The sequence below is a fragment of the Musa acuminata genome, chromosome BXJ2-6, assembly GCF_036884655.1.
Source record: "Musa acuminata AAA Group cultivar baxijiao chromosome BXJ2-6, Cavendish_Baxijiao_AAA, whole genome shotgun sequence".
NCBI lineage: Eukaryota > Viridiplantae > Streptophyta > Magnoliopsida > Zingiberales > Musaceae > Musa > Musa acuminata.
The window spans coordinates 11,967,195-11,985,870 of NC_088343.1; the positions used below are offsets into that span (position 1 = coordinate 11,967,195).

General features: G+C 44.6%; 2 protein-coding genes across 3 annotated transcripts; one reads left to right on the forward strand and one right to left on the reverse strand.

The window, feature by feature from the left end:
• Nucleotides 1–1,420: 1,420 nt before the first annotated feature.
• LOC103988421 (protein NRT1/ PTR FAMILY 8.1) lies at nucleotides 1,421–5,506 on the reverse strand. 2 transcript variants are annotated; one of them, XM_018827833.2, is made up of 6 exons: nucleotides 5,313–5,506; nucleotides 5,097–5,237; nucleotides 3,528–3,671; nucleotides 3,230–3,447; nucleotides 2,606–3,156; nucleotides 1,421–2,418 (listed from the first exon to the last, which is right to left on the reverse strand). In XM_018827833.2, the coding sequence occupies exons 3-6, from the start codon at nucleotides 3,634–3,636 to the stop codon at nucleotides 1,581–1,583; spliced, it is 1,716 nt and encodes a 571-aa protein (XP_018683378.2). In that variant the 5' UTR covers nucleotides 3,637–3,671; nucleotides 5,097–5,237; nucleotides 5,313–5,506; the 3' UTR covers nucleotides 1,421–1,580. The 2 variants fall into 2 exon arrangements, with proteins under 2 accessions (XP_018683378.2, XP_018683380.2); XM_018827835.2 differs by having other exon boundaries at nucleotides 5,097–5,171; nucleotides 5,276–5,506.
• Nucleotides 5,507–13,258: 7,752 nt separating this feature from the next.
• Nucleotides 13,259–14,739, forward strand: LOC135614877 (formin-like protein 5). The gene has a single exon (XM_065112716.1). It carries the CDS (start codon nucleotides 13,383–13,385, stop codon nucleotides 14,445–14,447), a length of 1,065 nt encoding a protein of 354 aa, XP_064968788.1. The 5' UTR covers nucleotides 13,259–13,382; the 3' UTR covers nucleotides 14,448–14,739.
• The last annotated feature ends 3,937 nt before the right edge of the window (nucleotides 14,740–18,676 follow it).

Below are 18,676 nucleotides of genomic sequence, written 5' to 3' on the forward strand. Positions count from 1 at the left end.
GCCAAGTAAGTTCTGCTGCTGCTGTTGCTGTTGCTGCTGCTGCTGTGGTGTGAGAGGACCGTTCTGCTCTTGGATGAATGGTGTCGAACATGAGAGGATCGCAATCATCGGCGATGGCGATTACTGCTGTGCTCTTCTTATCCGTCTATTACGTGCACCGTTTTGCTGTGGAGTACTACTGTTTGCTACAGGGGGAAGGTTTCAGTGGGCAGTACGTAGCGACAGTGATCGAGCAACCCTCCCTAATTCTTTAACCTTTTTTTTTCTTCTGCTCGGTGAAGATTCGGGTCGTGGATCCAACTAGTTTGCCTCTGAAGCCATTTGACATGTGGTTGGAGAAGAACTTTGCCTTGGTATGGGTTTACTAAAACAATGCACGCAGCTCCTGCGGCAGTTCTTTTATCCATTAAGAAGGGAACAAAAAGGGCACTTCGTCTCTCTTTAATTGAGAGGCAGGCAGAAGCTACCGATGTGAGCTTGTCGTTTTCTTCACTCGGTATTGGTAATGTTAGGTTAATGTTTTTACAAGGCCAAAAGGCTTGATGTTTGGGTGTGTTACTTTGGGAAATAGATGTTGTAGAATGATACAAGAGTGTTGCACTGCAACAAAAGAAAACAAAAGAGTATGGGTGAGAGAGGCTCGGTGACGAGTCATGAGCACCGGGGATGGATGGCATCTGGTCTTTAGCTGAAGGCATCGAAAGGGTCCTCGGGATTTGTCATGAACATGGGCCGATGAGATCGCTAATCTTGACATTTTGGCAAAGCTAAGCTTTTCAATGGTTAAGGGAAGGGAAAAAGGAAGGCAGTGCAAGCTGGTAGGACGCACCTCAAACACGCACAAGGGATAAGCTCATGATTACCACCATGTGAGACTCTCCATCGTGTTGATGCTACCGGCTGCTAGCTTTCGAACCTAACCCTAAGCCTTGGTCGAGGGAACAAAGCATGGAAGCTCACACGGCAAAGGGGGCGGGTAAACCTTCTTTAAACCTTCTTGGGGATCCGCAATATTCCAGCGAGATCTTAGGCCTGGCACTGCTGATTGATGGAGAGGGGGCCTGCATGGCGCAGGGGGGAGCTCCTTGGAGTTCACAAAGGAGGGTCCCATGGACTGAGAAGATGGAGATAAAGCTTGATTGGACTGCATGGAAATCATCACTGCTGGGGCCCAAAGGCATTTGAATTGGGAAAAGGAGCAATGACAAACCCTGCTTTTTATGCTTTTCTCTGTGGGCATGCCTGATGAGCTGCATCTCTTCCTGCTGGCAAAGCTACCAAAAGGAAAGAGAACCTGTGAAGAACAAAGAATCATCTACCCCCTTCACCACAACACAGCCACCCACTGTCCGTCTACCCCTTGGAAGAAGAAGAGTGAGGAAGAAAAGAGGCATGTCTAATATCAATGATATACCAATAAGCTAATGGTCGAGTATAAGCTACATGTAGCATCATCCAGTGAGAGACTCTCACTTGACGCATTAATTTCATATGGCTATGTGAAGCATGAAGGCAATGTCTATTACGTACATGAAGCAAATAAAACATGATCCGTGCGATAGGAACACCGACAACGATGACTACTGGAGTTCATTGTCATCGTCTGTCGTCTTCTTGTAGGTGTACCAGTTGGCGATCAAAAGATACACCATTAAATTGACCGTGCTGAGAATTGCCAAGAGCCAAAAGAAGTAATCGATGTGCCCTCCGTTCAGGTTATCTGGAATCCATCCAAGCCTGCCGTTCCTCGTCGTGATGCCTGTGACTATTGTGACGAGCAGGGAGCTCACGTAATTGCCGAGTGCCACGGTGGCGAGTGACAGGGCACTGCACAAGCTCCTCATGGCATCCGGTGCCTGGTCGTAGAAGAACTCCAATTGTCCAATGAAGGTGAAGATCTCAGCTGCTCCCACCAAGAAGTACTGCGGGATCTGCCAGAATATGGAGATCGGCACGTAGTCTTCGGAGTCGTATAAGTTGTGACTCGCCACGATGTGGAGCCTCACGACCTCCATAATTCCGGCAGACAACATGGCCAAGATCGAGATGCCCAGGCCGATGCCCATCCGAGTCAGCTGAGTGAAGCCACGCTCGCGGCCGGTGAACCTGCGTGCCACGGGGACGATCATCCGGTCGTAGATGGGGACCCAAACGATCACGCTGATGGTGTCAAATATGGAGAGCGAGGCTGCTGGAATCTCGAAGTGAGGACCCATACGAGGATCTAAAGTGTTGCCTTGGAGCACAAACATGGTTCCCATCTGGCTGTAGGTCGTAGCGAAGAGGACGCCGCTCGCCAATATTGGAAGCAATCTCACGATGCTCTTGAGCTCTTCGACTTGGGTGACAGTGCACAGCCTCCAGGAGTTCACACAGTTCTTGTCATCTCGAGTGACAACTGCAGCCTTGTCAAGGAACCTGAATGGAAGTCAGAGATCGGCACATAACGTATCATAATCTGCATCATAATGGTTCATCAAAACTTGCCTTCATCTAAAGACCATACAGCAAGTTTTCATTCATATGAGCCAAATTAAGGAAACTAAGGTAAATAATAGAAATTAAGAAGCAAAAAAGTAAGTTAGATAGAGCGTCATGAGCTTACTTCAATTCGTCAGTGTGTTCAAGCTTACGGCTACCGTGTATGACAGATTCCTTCTCTGCGACCTCGTAAAGAAGAGACTTGTCATCGGGCACCTTGGCTCCAGTCTTTCTCAACGATGCTACGATGACCTGAGCAACGCGTGTGACCGGACTTCCTCCAGGTTTCTGGTGCCTGTACAATGGGGTTCCCAAGAGGAAGCTCACAACTGCTATTGCCATCACCACTGCTGGTATTCCAAACCCCCAGCCCCATCCTACATTGGTTTGTATCCATACTAGCACAGAAGAAGCAACCAAGGCACCAATGTTGATGGAGAAGTAGAACCAATTGAAGAAGGAGCTCTTCCTTTTCTTCTCCGATTCATCTGATTCATCGAATTGGTCAGCACCGAAAGAGGCGACACAAGGCTTTATTCCTCCAGTTCCCAGTGCAATGAGATAAAGCGCTACAAAAACCATTGCTGTTTGTGCCTTTGTGGGATCACAGACGCCATCGTGACAAGTAGGTTCCAGACCTTTGACAGATGCTGTCATTGTTAGAAGTGTCAAACCCTGTAAAAAAGCACACAAGTTGCTTACAAGCTTCTAAATATCAAAACTGGGTAGCTGGTGGTACGAGTCTTACAATGATGTAAACTGTCATGAAACTTGCAATCGTCCAATATCTTCCCAAGTAGGAATCAGCAACAAAGGCCCCAAGCAGTGTCATGATATAGCATGTTCCTGACCAGTTTGTGACATTATTTGATGCTGTTGTATTTCCCTGGTGGAGACGGTCCTTCATATAGTTCACTAAATTTGTGCTCATCCCATAATATGCCAGCCTTTCGCAGCATTCATTCGCTGCGATGAAATGCAAAATTCCGACAGTCAGATTAATGGCAACACAAAGCGCAAACTTTCACCATTTTGCATGAGGATACCAAGAATGTAAGGACAAGCCCTCCAATTGCCAGTATCCTTCCTCACAGCTGGATTTCCATGGATATCAGTTGTGCCATCTTTTGTGTACCTATCATCAGTTCCATCCATGGTTCTTCCTGAGTGATACTCAAAATGATTCTCTCCTGAGATGATCCACACTTTAACATCAATGAGACAATTGCTTATCTTATGACACAATACTTGTACATTGAATTAACTAAGCAGTATATGACCAAATATCAATAAAACATTAGAAAAGAATGAATCAATTTACTACACGCCAGTTATGATTTCAATAATTTGATCAAAATGTTATCGTTTTGATATACTGGCAATCTGTAGCTTGCAACATTTGGCAATTTAAATCCCTAAACATCTTATCATTCATAAAACCCCAAAAATAGTGCAAGTGACTAGTAAGAGAGTATTGCAAATAGTATTTTTGTCGGTTGTGCTTAATTGCTACAACCATAGCTGCAATTTGTTATCCACCAAAAACCATAGATGCAACTGGTCTATGTAAATTCAAACGAAGTATCTCCTGCAGAGAACAGCAATCACACTGCATATCAATTGGGAGTACTTTTGTTTGTCGTGAGACAAACTTATAGTACATATTATTTGTTATATAGTTGTCATATAAAAAAAGAAAAAAAATCCCATCCATATCCACAAGAATGATGGGTTGCACGAACAAGAGTAACCCATAAAACAATATCAGTAAAGCATCAGTTTGCTGTCTCATATATTTGTCATCCACATCCTTTCTGACTTCACATGCAAATCACAATTAGCGACCGCATATATGATGAGAATTGCAACAAGCAAACCCCTTAATCTCAAGTTTATATTTTCCTGTTTACCAAATTACTTGCAAGATTAAAGAAAACTAACATGCTAAGGAGAACAATCTGCAGTCTCATTTACCGATCATGAACACATAAACTAAGGAACTGACTATAAAAATCCCAGATCCTAGATCTTCACAAAAAAATCTTACAATTTATCTTAGATCTAATGAGATGAACAAGTGGAAACGAAATCATGAGATAACACAGATGAGAATTCACCAAAAGATGGCAACGTTTCTTCGGATGTCTTATCTAATCTCAACCTCACATATGGTAGAGGTTCATATCAAGGAACGATGGTGCGCACTGTGGTTTGCCGCCATCTTGAAATCATTACAAACATAAATATACTCAAGACTTCTGAAGGAAACCGTCTCCTCCCACTGATGAAAGGAACTGAGCACTTATAACGCAAAAGTAGCACATGCCCAGTGGACCAGCAAAAAAGATTATCCTCAATAGAACGGTTTAGGCCAAAATGGAGCAAATTTTAGAGATTTCACAGCACGATGCAGTGAACCGAATTATCCGTGGACTACGGGATAAGGCATTTCACAGTTCAAATTCGAATGCCAGTAACAGAATGCGTTTAGGATTCCAACTCCATCATCTTGCAGTTTATTCAGCGCAATCCCCAAATAAATAGGACCAAATCAACATGAAAGATGTTCCAATTTTTAGAAAGAGAACAAAAACGAGATTCGGTCGATGATTTACCAGATCAGGTCTCGTGACCCGGACAATGACGGAGAAGGGATCTTCTCTCGCGCTATCACTTGGTGTCTACAGGTTCTACAAGAGAGAAGAGACGATCAGGGGAGGTCCAGAAGTTGCGCCGATACTAATTTCCGGGAATATCTGCATTTAACCGGTGAAAGGTAAGAACAACAACTCACATCCATATCAAACGAGAGAAAGGATTCATTCCGATACCAGCTGCAAGATTCTTTGAACCCGACCTCGTTCCTGCACTGTAGATGAAGGGGAAGAAGAAAGATTCAGGGGGAGGGGGTGATGGATAAGCTTAGGAATTGGTTTCTCTGCTCCCGCTAACCAACCCAAAACTGCGACCATCTCAAGCCCTAAGAAATCTCCGCCTCTGTGGGATGGGGGGAACACTTGGCCGCTCGCGGGTGTCAGAATTCGAAACGGTGTGCAGTCAGCGGTACGCGTTCTCCCCTGGGGTGAAGTCAATCGGGACCCACGAATCGGTGAGACATCTCAAGCCACCTCAGCTGAGCTAATTGATACATATCAGCGGCAACCATCACTCTTATTAACTATATTGTTTTATAGAAAAAAATTGTTTTGCGATTTAATTATTTTAATTTTAATTACTTCAAACTTATATTAGTTTACATTCAAAATGGATAGAAAATATATTAATAACCAATAATCCGATAAATAAGTAAAATAATCATGGAAGAAAAAGATTCAGCATCTACCTGTTTGCTTACGTGAACAAATGCGAGTCATTTGGAATGGTATCCTCCCATCGCCCACATGGACAAAACACCAAGAAGAGAATATTAGAGTGGTTACAAGTTGTCCCCTCCAAGACTAAGTATAAATGCGAATCTTCAACGCTACGTCGAGAGACTTTTTTTCTGAAAAAAAACTCATACCCACTAAGAAACTTTGGTCACTAACTTGAGCGTTGGATAGACCATATCAAAAAATTTCCCCTAACATTAGTCTTGGTGCAAGTACCACATCAGTCACCACTTTAGACATTCCTATAACCTCGGGTTTGGAACATGTCGAGTTCATTCAAACGTCGATGACGGTTTCCCCTAATATTTTGGTACTAAAAGGAGGGCCTAATGTCGCAGGAATGTTTGTCTGTCAACCCTCTTAATAAATGCTCTAGCGATGAGACCTTGCCTTCAACTCATAGCACTTTTACTCAGGAGGGCCGTTGTCATCTTTTCTACACATGGATATGTCCACTTCGATGCAAACATCGGTGCAGTACTGGCATCTGTTCATTGACCCAAGTCTCTCGCCATTGTGAATGACTTCGAGCTACCTACTTATCCCTATCGAAGTGTTCCTGAACCTCACTTAACAAGTGTAGACGCTAACGGGCATGATGCAAGCTATCACCTCGATCTTGCCTCCACTAGCCTAACAAGCAACACCATCTCAGTCGTAATCAATACCTCAGCCGCTACTAGCACTAGTGCTTGTTGGAATCTCTCCCGCCCAACATAGTGCTAGCATCTCAGAATTACTCAAGGCCCATGGAACTCCTAGCCGAGGGAGTGCCTCGCTCCCCAACCGTGAAATTCAGTGCATCGCCACACCACAACTCTACTGAGCTTAAATCCAAGATATAGTTAGTGAATTCGACGAATGACTCTATGAGGATCTAGCTATGATAAATTGACCAACACTTATAAGAGATGCAGCGAGAGTTCCAGCAATCCAGAGGAGAAAGTTCAATCAATCCCACCTCCAATCGATCACTGTTCACTCAGAACATCTAAGAGCCAATCCCGATGGACTTTCACCTCCCATCACTGGAGGCCTTTGACGATAATATCGATCCGATAAAGCATATTGCTGCCTTTCGTATCTAGATATCATTGTACGACACCTCGGACGCCCTAATGTGTCATGCCTTCCTGACAACATTAAGAGGCACAACACGAGAATGGTACACCTGCTTGAAGTCGCTCTCGGTTATCTATTTTGCTCAACTCACAAAGGAGTTTGAGCTCTACTTTCTCGGGAATATGCGCCTAAGGCCATCGACGGTAATGCTTCTTAGATTCAAGTAAGGGGAGGAAAAAAAACTCTCTAACTTCATCGCTTGATTCACTAACGAGATCCGAGGCATGTAAGAAGCTTATCCATCACTTGTAATACAAGCCTTCATGATGGGGCTCAAGTCCTCTTGCTTTTTTTGATTGTTCGTAGAGAGGCAACTAGCGATGGTGCTCAATGTGCTTCAAAGGGCCAACTAATATGTTATTGCGGAGGCAATGGTCTTGAGTAATCGCAATGAAACGTGTAAAAGGCCAAAATAGGAGCGAGAACTGTCACTCCCAACCTCGAGATCACCACGATAAATAACATAAGACGAAGAAGAAATGATCGACCAGAGCTGCCTTGCTCGAGTTCTGAGTTGACTCCATTGAATATAACTAGAACCGAAGTCTTTTTACAAATAAAGAAAAAATGGCTCTTGAAAGACCCTTAATTGATGATGACACTATTGGAGAGGAGGAACAAATCCAAGTACTACCACTTCCACCATAATTATGGCCACAATACGGAGGACTATCATGATTTGAAGGAGCAAATTGAAAACTCATTTGTCAATGACACCTCGAGAGGTTTGTTCGGAGGCACCAAGAACAATGGCTAATGGAGAGATAGATCAATATCATCATCGGTGGATCTACCTCGGGAGGAGACAACTCCTCGAGTTGTAAAGCCTACGCTTGGACTACCATTGAAAAATGTCCGAGGTTCGAAGATGACTCCTAAATAACCTTTAAGGAAGAAAAGATAGAGTACCTTAATCCAAACCATGACAATGCCTTGGTGGTTTCCATGAAGATGATTAACTCTCGAGTGAAGAGGGTCATGATTGATATAAGTAGCTCTATTGATATCCTCTACTTTAATGCTTTTCAAAAACTTGTGCTCTCGACTAACAATCTCAACCCTATTACTTCTTCGTTGATGAGGCTTACTAGTGACTCCATCTCTCCTCTTGGGACTATGAGCCTACACATCATGTTTAGGGATGAGCCCTGCTCCAAAATGGTGATGACCAAATTTATAGTGGTCAACATCCTATCAACGTACAATGCGACCATAGCTAAACCACACTCAACATACTGAGGGCTATAGTGTAGAGCTATCATGTGGTGATGAAATTTCCAATGATAACTAGTGTCGGAGAGCTGAGAAGCAACTTGAGGGAGTCTCTATACGAAAGAAGGCTTGGCCTGAGGCATCATCAATCGACCCTTGGAATCTTACCAAGTCCCTCCCACATTCAGAGTTGATGAAGTTATTAATCGAGGCACCTCTTGACAAAGCTTGTCATAGTGAGAAGAGGATCCAAAGTCCTCCACATGTGAAAGGAGGACTTGAAGCCCGTCACGATAAGGGCAAGACTCGAAATCCATCACGACGAAGGGAGGACTTAAAGCTTGTCACAGTTAAAGAAGGACCCAAAATCCACCATGGTAGAGGGAGGACTTGAAGCCCGTCACGATAAGGGCAAGACTCGAAATCCGCCACGACGAAGGGAGGACTTAAAACTTGTCACAATTAAAGAAGGACCCAAAATCCACCATGGTAGAGGGAGGACTTGAAGCATGCTACGATAGAAGGAGGACATGAAATCTACCATGATAGAGGAAGGACTCGAAGCTCACCACAATGGTGGTGTAGGGTGAAATGTGCTAGTTACAAGTATCTTGCAAGCCAATCACGTAAGTGATGGCATATGTGAACACTGCATAGTCTTTTTGCTTATTATTATTATTAGTATTTTTCATTTTATGTTACTTGTTGCATATATTGTGATGTTCATGGATCTGTGCAATGAGAATTGGATCATGTTGAGATCATGATAATGAGACTAATTCGCCTATAAATACAAACATTAAATATTTCCGATCATAGGTTTCTTGAGGGAGACATCAAGATAACCGGATAGATCGATGTACTATATACCTGTCCATCTGATGGAGGTAACTGGCTTCATAGCTGTTTATGTGAAGACATTAGGGATATAGTGCAGGTGCTTATTGGAGAATGAGTATACTGAATGATTCACTCATGGAATGTTGGATAGTTAATGATATCTTATCGTCAAACAATAATTTCATGGTCACAGTTGTGTGTATGGTCTTTAGACTTGAGACACCAATGATGCCCTATATGAGTACTCTACTCTTTGATACCAAACTTATGGGTTTGGAGGTTCTATATCCAACATACCCGATCATTGGGAGTGGTAGCCAACCTTACGAGAGCAATTGAGTATCGATATAGAATCATCCACTTTCGGTGTCATGAGAGGAATGTCCTATATGTTCTCGCTCAAACAAATCCCTGGCCAGGGTCCTTTGGATTGAAAGAAAATGAGTTCTTCGGAAAAATTTGATTAGAGTGAGACTTGAGTTGATTCAAGATGGGCTTGATAGCACCATGTCCACTATAAGGTCTTTGAGATATTAGATGGATGATGAACTATATATACACGGTAACTAAGGGCAGACATATCAAATGAATTAGATCCCCTGTACTATTTGAGAATTATGACGTGATGACCTAGTACATTCATAGTCGATGAGTTGAGTGAATTATCATCTATTGGATGATAATTTACTAAATCAGAAGGAGTTTTGAGTTAGAAAAAGTTCTGAGTCAGAAAGAGTTATGGCGGGTGTAACTCACAGACAGCTCGGTATCGGGCCTAGAGGGTCACATACATATAGTGGATGATATGATGAATAGAGGATTGAATATGCGATATCCAATAAGCCCCTATTTTATTAGATTCATTGGATGAGATCTAAGAAGAGTTTAGAGTAGATAATTGGATATAGATCCAATTTCCATTAAGCTAGGGATAATTAGATAGAGATCCAGTATCTAATATGCTAGGGAAATTGGATGGAGATCCAATACCCAATAGGGTAAGATCCATTAGGGTTAGCAGTAGGAGCTCTCTATAAACAAGGGATGTGCGACTAAAACATTTATAAGGCTAAACCTTTAGCTGCCACCTCCCTAACTTCTCCCTTGCTTCTTCCTCAGCCGACTGCTCCCTCTATGGTATGAGAGGGTAGCAAGAAGACTGCCCCCTGCTGCGTTGGTGGGGGTGAACGAAAGTGAGGAAAGAACGTATCGCGAGAGAAGGTGCGTTGCCGCTTTATCCATTATGTGAATCACCGCTAGAGAGGAGAACACAAGATCTCCTTCATCCACGAACTGAGATCTGCAAATCAGGGATATACGAGTTCCCTTATGTGAGATCATCTCACATCTTACACAGGGATAGATCCAGTTTTCAGATTTGATGAGTTTTTCACTCCTAATCGTCGTACGCAATTTGATATAATTTTGTTTTTAGGAAACCGATTTCTGTTTTGTTTTTCTATTGTGCATGTGATGCTTTCCTAAATTTCTCAACAAAATGTGATCAAGACATGTGAGTCGAGAAAACCCGACCTATGACAAGAAAAATCTGCTACAACAGAAGTGCAGTGCGAAATGCACTCGAGGCATGTGAGTCGAGAAAACCTAACTCATGCTAAGAGAAATCTGCTATGGTGGAGACAGTGTGAAATTTGCCGGAGGTTGCGAGTCAGGAAAACTCAAACCCCCGTTAAGAAAAATTCGCTACGATGGAAGCATAAAGCGAAATGTGCTTGAGGTGTGTGAGTCGCAAAACCCCGACCCACGTTAAGAGAAATTCATTATGATAGAAGCGCATGACAAAATGTGCCCAAGGCATGTGAGTCGGAAAAAACCGACCATGCCAACAGAAATATGCCACAACGAAGGCATATGCGAAATATGCTTGAGACGTGTGAGTCGAGAAAACACGACCAGTATGAGAAAAAATCTGCCATGACGGAGGGACATGCCAAATGTACTTTAGATGTATGAGTCGGGAAAATCTGACATGTGTGAAAAGAAATCCGTCATGACATAGGCATATGCATAATGTGTTCAAGACACATGAACCAAGAAAACTCGACTCGCATGAGAAGAAATCAACCATGATGGAGGCATAAGCTAAATGTGCCCGAGATGTGTGAGTCGAGAAAACTCGATCCGCGTGAGAAGAAATCCATCACAGTAGAGGCATAGGAGAAATATGCTTGAGATGCGTGAGTCGAAAAAACTCAACCTGCATGAGAAGAAATCTGTCACGACGAAGACAAATGCCAAATGTGCTCGAGACGTGTGAGTTAGGAAAACCCAACCCACATGAGAAGAGATATGCCATAATGGAGCTATAAGAGAAATGTGCTCAAGATGCGTGAGTCGAAAAAACCCAACCCGTGTGAGAAGAAATTCGTCACGACGGAGGCACATGCCAAATAAGCCCGAGATGCATGAGTCGAGAAAACCTAACCCATGTGAGAATAAATCTGTTATGGCGGAGGCACAAGTCAAATGTGCTCGAAATGCGTGAGTCAGGAAAACTCGGCCCACGTAAGAAGAAATCCATCACAATAGAAGTGTATGTTGAAATATGCTCGAGACACATGAGTTGGGAAAATCTGACCCACATGAGAAGAAATTCGCCATGACGGAAGCATAGACTAAATGTGCTTGAGACGTGTGAGTATGGAAAACTCATCCCACATGAGGAAAAATCTATCATGGTGGAGGCACAAGAAAAAATGTGCTCAAGGCATTTGAATCGAAAAAACCAGACTTACATCAAATAAAACCTGTCATGGTGAAAGCCACAGATCTAAGAAACCTAAGGTGCATGAGTCGGGAAGCTCGACCCTCGCTTCCGCAAGAGGTATGAGGGTCTGGATGTCAGACCTCTGCATCTGCTCGAGGCATGGAGGAAAGGAAGCCCAACCCTCGCCTTTGCCCGAGGCGTGGAGGTCGGGATGCCCAACCTTTGCATCTGCCAAAGGTGCGAAGGTTGAGTTTTCAAACCTCCGTCATTGCACGAGGCATGGAGGTAAGGACGCTTGACCCTTGTCTCCACCCGAGGCGTGGAGGTTGGGATGCCCAACCTCCGCTAAAGGCATGGAGGTCCAGATGCCCGGCCTCCACCAAAGGCATGGAGGTTGGGAAGCCTGACCTCCATCGTTGCTCTAAGCGTGGAAGTTGGGATGATTGACCCCTGCTTCCACTCGAGACGTGGAGGTCAGGTGTCTCGACCTCCACCTTCGCTAGAGGCATGGAGGTCGGGATGCTTGACCCTCGCCTTCGCTCGAGACGTGAAGATTGGGACACCCAACCCATGCCTCCGCCCAAGACGTGGAGGTCTAAAGGCGGAGGTCGAAAGCCCAACCTCTACTATTGCATAAGGCGTTAGTCGGGAAAACCCAATTCATAAGAGGAGATCCTAAACGCTCTTATATCAAATGAACTAAACATCATACTTTGAACCCCTCTCGCAAGAGTCCCAAAGTACGCATTGGGGGAGGCAAATGATAGTGAATATAATAATCAACAATCATTTGACACATAAATGCCACATAGAAGCCATTATGGAAGGAAAAATTGTCCAGCCTTTACGCCTACATGGACAAAAGCCCATAACTAGCTGTTCGAGGCTATCTCTTCTCTACTATCCACGTGGATAAAATGCTAAGAGGGAGACATTGGAGCTGTTACAGATTGTTCCATCGAAGGCTAGGTATAAAAATGAATCTCCAATGCTACGCCCGAGGCTCTCTTCTCGAAAAAAACTCGTACCCACTAAGAGACCTTGGTCATTAACTTGAGCATTAGAGGGATCGAGTCGAAAAATTTCTCCGACATCGATCTTAGTATAGGTACCACCTCAGAGCCACCTTGAGGGCACCTTGGACAGTCCTACACGCTCGGATTTGGACCACATCGGATTGACTCAAACGTGGACGATGATTTTTCCTAACAAAAACTATCAAAACGCTAATTCAATTTAACGACGGAGAGATTAAATCACATCCAATGCGGAATTAAATGGTCAAAAATTATATACGATTGAAATTAATTTAGTCAATATTTAGTTATTTAATTCGAATTAAATAAAAATACGATGAGCGGCCGTCTCTTATTGAATGGATAAAGCAAAATAGAAACGAAAATTGAAGAGAATTTAAAATCGGAAGGGGATGGAAAAATGTTAAGGAAAAAGTAAAAGGAAATTACCCGTCTACGTCGCCGATCAATCTTGCTCGCCTTTGTGCGCACCCACCCATTTCTCCCCCTTCCTCCAACCTCGTCGCTGGGAATCATCAATTGCACTCCGCAAGCCCAGGCGTCTCAGGGAAACTTGATTGGTCGGAATCGATGGACTCTCCGCGGCGCGTCCTCCCTCCGCCTCCTTCTCCTCCTCCCCCATCTTCGTCGTCGAGGCCCCTCGACCTCGAAGTCACCGTCGTCTCCGCGAATCACCTGAAGAACGTCAACTGGCGCAACGGCGACCTCAAGCCTTACGTCGTCGTCTACCTCGACCCCGATCGCCGCGCCGCCAGCAAGCCCGACGACGCCGGCTCCACCCGCCCTGTCTGGAACGAGCGCCTCGCCCTCCCCCTCCCCTCGGCCGAGACCCTTCTCTTCCTCACCCTCGATGTCTTCCACTCCAAGCCTTCCGAGACCCCCAAGCCCCTCGTCGGCACCGCCCGATCCCGTCTCAAGGACCTCCTCCATCAGGACGCCTTCGCCGGCTACGCCACCGGCCGCGGAGGCGGAGCCCCACCGTCTCCCGTCCGAACCCTCGAGCTCCGGCGCCCATCCGGCCGCCCCCAGGGTAAGATCCGCATCAGGCTCGCCATCCGAGAGCGCCCCTGCCCCCCACCCGAACCCAGACCCGGTTACCACTTCCCCCCTCCCCCACCCTCCTCCGGCTACTATTATCCCTCCAACGCTCCTCCCTTCCCTTCTCCACCTCCTCCTCACGCGGCTAGAGATTACCGCAACTTCTCTCCGCCGCCCCCTCCCATCCCTCCTTACGGCCACCCTATCCCGTCCCACCCCCCTCCCTCGCAGTATCCATATGGAAGATACTCCGATCCCTACTCTTCTGGATATTACTCCCCCGCCGCTGCATACTACTCGGCCCCTACGGCTCCGGCCCCTGCCCCGGCCCAGCCCTACTATGATCGGCCATCCGGCTACGGGGGGCCATCAGCCCCGACGGGCTACTCATCAGGGTTTTCTGCTTATGATCATAGGCCAAAAGGTGGCAAAATTGGAGCGGCTACGGGCCTGGCAGTTGGGGCGGTGGCTGGTGCATTAGGAGGGTTGGCACTGGAAGAAGAACTGAGGTACGAGGAAGAGAAGATCACCGAAAGGGCGGAGAGCTCTTTCTCTGCAAGAGATGATTATTACAGTGACCATCGTGCAGACTACTAACTACCATGAACTTGCTGGTGTTCCTTGCCATTGCTGTTCAGTAGTGTTGGAAGAGGCAAAGATGAATAAATGATGCCGCTTCAATGTTGTCGCTTTGATATCTCGTACTATCGTGTATATGGTGTCGCTGCAGTGTTGATGACCAACGAACAAAGGTGTGCTTTTATGTTCTCATGCTTTTGGCGCACTTGAGATTAGGACACTGTGCTTGTCTAGTATCTATCTCAGTTGTTGTTATCTTGTACTGTTGTTGAATTTCCTGTCTTGAAAAAGGTTATTGCTTTACTTGTTATTTTCCTTCTTAGCATAGTTTGATTTATTTTTCTTCCATCAGTTAGACCTTAACATTAAATTGAGTTCTGTTTTCAGATGTCTTTGGTAGTCATGTCAGGTTTTGTATTGTAGATCCTGGTTTAATTCTGTTAGGATCGAGAGCACTAAGAGGGGGGGGGTGAATTAGTGCAGCGGAAATCTTACAGCGATTAAAAACCAAAAGCTGCGTTCGTTCAATAAAAGCTATTATGATGCAAAAGCTAATTCTCAGTTTGTATCTAAGTGCAGTTTGCGTCTAAGTGCAGATTGCGTCTAAGCGCAGTTTGCGTCTAAACACAGTTTGCGTCTAAGCGCAGTTTGCGTCTAAGCGCAGTTTGCGTCTAAACTCAGTTTTACGTCCAAACGCAGTTTTACGTCAAAACGCAGTTTTACGTCTAAACGCAGTTTTACGTCTAAACGCAGTTTTGCGTCTAAACGCAGTTTTACGTCTAAACGCAGTTTTACGTCTAAACGCAGTTTTGCGTCTAAACGCAGTTTTACGTCTAAACGTAATTTTACGTCTAAATGTAGTTTTGCGTCTAAAAGCAGTTTTGAACCTTGAAAAGCGTTTTACGTAGAAAGCAATTTGCAGTTATAAATGGAATCCGAATGTAAGCGTAAACTGCAGTGTGAAGATCGTACGAAAACACGATTTACGTTTGAATGCAGATTCTGAAAGATCAGAGCTTAAAAACTCGTTTGTAAAGGCGCTGAGGGCAGTAGCAATGTAGGAGGTTTGCAGTAATGATAAAGTGCTCAAGGTAAAAGCAAACCAGAGATTTAGAGTGGTTCGGTCAGTCTTGACCTACTCCACTTTTGGCTTCCTCCTCCGACGAGGTCACCGACGTCAACTAGCTGCCTTCCTTCAATGGGCGAAGGCTAACTGCCCTTTTACAGTTTCTCTCCTTTTGACAGGCTCAGGAGACAACCTTTACAGATCCTTTCTCTCCTCTCTTTACAACTCAAGACTTGAAGAACAGAAGGAGGAGAACTTTAGGACTTTACACAAATTTGAGCTCTTAGAATCACTGAAAAGATCAAGAATTCGGTGTGGATCTGTATCTTTTCAGTGCTGAATGGGTGGGGTATTTATAGGCCCCAACCCAGTTCAAATTTGGAGCTCAAAACGATCAAATCGATCAAATCCCAGAATTCTGGGATCAGGCGGTTGCACCTCTTGACTGGAGAGGTGGCACCGCCTGGCAGAGCTCGAAGACTGAGCTCAGGCGATTGCTTCTCTCTGCCAGAGCTCGAAGACTGAGCTCGGTGATTGCATCACATGGCAGAGCTCGAAGACTGAGCTTGGTGATTGCATCACCTGACAGAGCTCGAAACTGAGCTCGGTGGTTGCATCACCTGGCAGAGCTCCAAACTGAGCTCAGGCTGATGCACCTCTCTGCCAGAGCTCGAAGACTGAGCTCGGTGATTGCATCACCTGGCAGGGCTCGAGACTGAGCTCAGGCTGATGCACCTCTCTGCCAGAGCTCGAAGACTGAGCTCGGTGGTTGCATCGCCTGGCAGAGCTCGAAACTTGAGCTCTGGCGGTGCTACCTCTTGGCAGAGGAGGTTGCACCGCCCAGTCTAGCTCGAAGACTGAGCTCTGGGCGGTTGCACCTCTCGGCTGGGGCGGTTGCACCTCCCAGCCTCGCAGCCCTGGCGGTTGCACCTCCTGGCTGGGGCGGTTGCACCTCCCAACCTCGCTGGAAGACATAGCCTGGGCGGTGCTACCTCCAACCCTGGCGGTGGCACCTCTTTCACTATTCCAGCTCACTTGGTTTGGCTCCAAACTTGGTCCAAACCAGTCCGAACTTGGGCCTAATTGGCCCCTACTTGGGTTATAGGATTAACACCTAATCCTAACCCTAATTAACGTGCTAACTATGAATTTAAAGACATTTTCTAAGCTTTTACAAAGTCCGCAAGTCAAGACTTCTTTTGGCGAGCTTCCGGCAAACTTCCGGCGGTCTTCCGATGAACTCTCGGAAACCATTCTGCGGACTCCCGGCAAGCTCCTAGACTTCACGATTTGTTCTTAGCGAGTTCCAACGAGCTTCTTCGGCAAGCTCCGATCTTTCTCGGCGAGCTCCGCGAACTCCCAACGAATCTTCGAACTTCCGTCGAACTCTCGAACTCGCAACAAATCCTTCGCGCTTGACTCCGACACTTTGTTTCGCTTTATGTCTTCATCGTTATCATAGTTAATCCTGCACAATTAAAACAAAACTTCGATCGAGACAATTAATCCTTAGCAATTAACCAAGTTGTCCGGCATGTCATTGGTCCCTCGACGCTTCGTCTGATTCTTCGGCGCATCGTCCTCTCCTGCGGCCTATTGCCCAATCGGCCAGTTGACTCCGCAACTCCGATATCCTTGGCACAATACCCGCTCTTCTTGGCCCGATGCCCGAGTCCACGGCCCGAAGCCTTCTGTCGATACGTCGACCGATCCACCGGCCCGACGTCCAATCTCTTGACATGTTCCTCCGGCACAACATGATTTTCCTGCTTTAATTGTCTCATCCTGATCAAAGCATCCTGCGTCACTCAAAACGCAGATTAAATCATAAACATATATCAAGTAGTTTCATCATCAAAATACGAGATTCAACAATCTCCCCCTTTTTGATGATGACAACCACTTGATGACGGAGTTAAACTTAACTCCCGGAGTTTTAACAAACTCCCCCTATCAATATGCCATATTGATAGAACCTTGAATTCAACCTGAATTCAAGTCATTGCAATATTCATCATGAATACTTGCAACACATCAACATGAACATATGCATAAACTTATGCATCACATGTCATGTCATCAACATACTTCTCCCCCTTTGTCATCAACAAAAAGGAGAAGTACCACAATCAAGTGTTTGTGATATTGGTTCAATTCATTGCATGAAAAACATAGTATCAAGTTTTATCATAATGCAATCTTTGGAGCTAGAAGATTTAGCAAGTATTTCATCATGCTTAGAACATTCATGCTATCAAGTTTTAGATATGCAAGTTTTATAGCATATGAGATAGCAAGTTCTACATCATGTAAGCTAGCAAATTAGAGATGTTCAAGAAGGCAACTCTTGCTTCTTGAAAATTTTGCTCACTTTGCTAGATGCGCAAGTTAGCATTTTTGCCTCTTTTGAGATAGCAACTTTTTGCTTCTCTTTAGACCAACAAGCTAGCAATTTTTACGATATACAAGTTTCACAATATATAAGCTAGCAAAAATTTCGAAAGCAAATACAAGATAGCTTTCTTGTGTAAGCTCATGATTCTTGCTTCCTATTGCAATGTGCAAATTGCAAGTTTTGCTTCAACTAAGATATTCAAGATAGTGATGTTCAAGAAGACAATTTTTCTTCTTGAAATGAGCAAGTTAGCAATCTTTGCTGCTTAAGATAGGCAAGCAAGCAGTCAAGTTTTTGCATCTTCTTGACTTGTACAAGCTAGCTATCTCCCCCTTTGTCATTGTAAAAAAGGAAGAGAGAATACAGTTTTGTACTTCTTTTTTCCTTTTACAACGATTTCAAAATCATGACAAAGGATGAATAATCAAGTTATGAATGTCAAGACAATTTTTCATCATGAATATTTTATCATTGCATGCATCATTATCATAAGTTAAAGTATTACATGCATGATATCATATCACCATTCATAATTACATTAATGTTTCAATATAGCAATTTCTTCTCAAAATGTGTAACTTGGCACTCATAGCATTTTAGATCATGATTTACATCATATGCAATACATCACATCATAATTAGAAAGCAAGTATTGCATGCATAATTGCACATCATAAATGTTTCATATCATGATGGTATCAATTTTGTCAAATTATATCCTACCATGCATGATCAAAACTTCTCCCCATTTTATCATTGAAAACAAGAAGAAGGTAGGGGTAAGAG

What these genes read in the sequence shown, in the direction of transcription:
- LOC135614877 (XM_065112716.1), top strand. Translation starts at nt 13,383, where the DNA reads ATGGACTCTCCGCGGCGCGTCCTCCCTCCGCCTCCTTCTCCTCCTCCC.
- LOC103988421 (XM_018827833.2), bottom strand. Translation starts at nt 3,636, where the DNA reads ATGGATGGAACTGATGATAGGTACACAAAAGATGGCACAACTGATATC. An exon ending in GGCTTGTCCTTACATTCTTG is followed by an intron (nt 3,448 to 3,527) that starts GTATCCTCATGC and finishes ATTTCATCGCAG; the next exon opens with CGAATGAATGCTGCGAAAGG. An exon ending in GAACACACTGACGAATTGAA is followed by an intron (nt 2,419 to 2,605) that starts GTAAGCTCATGA and finishes ACTTCCATTCAG; the next exon opens with GTTCCTTGACAAGGCTGCAG.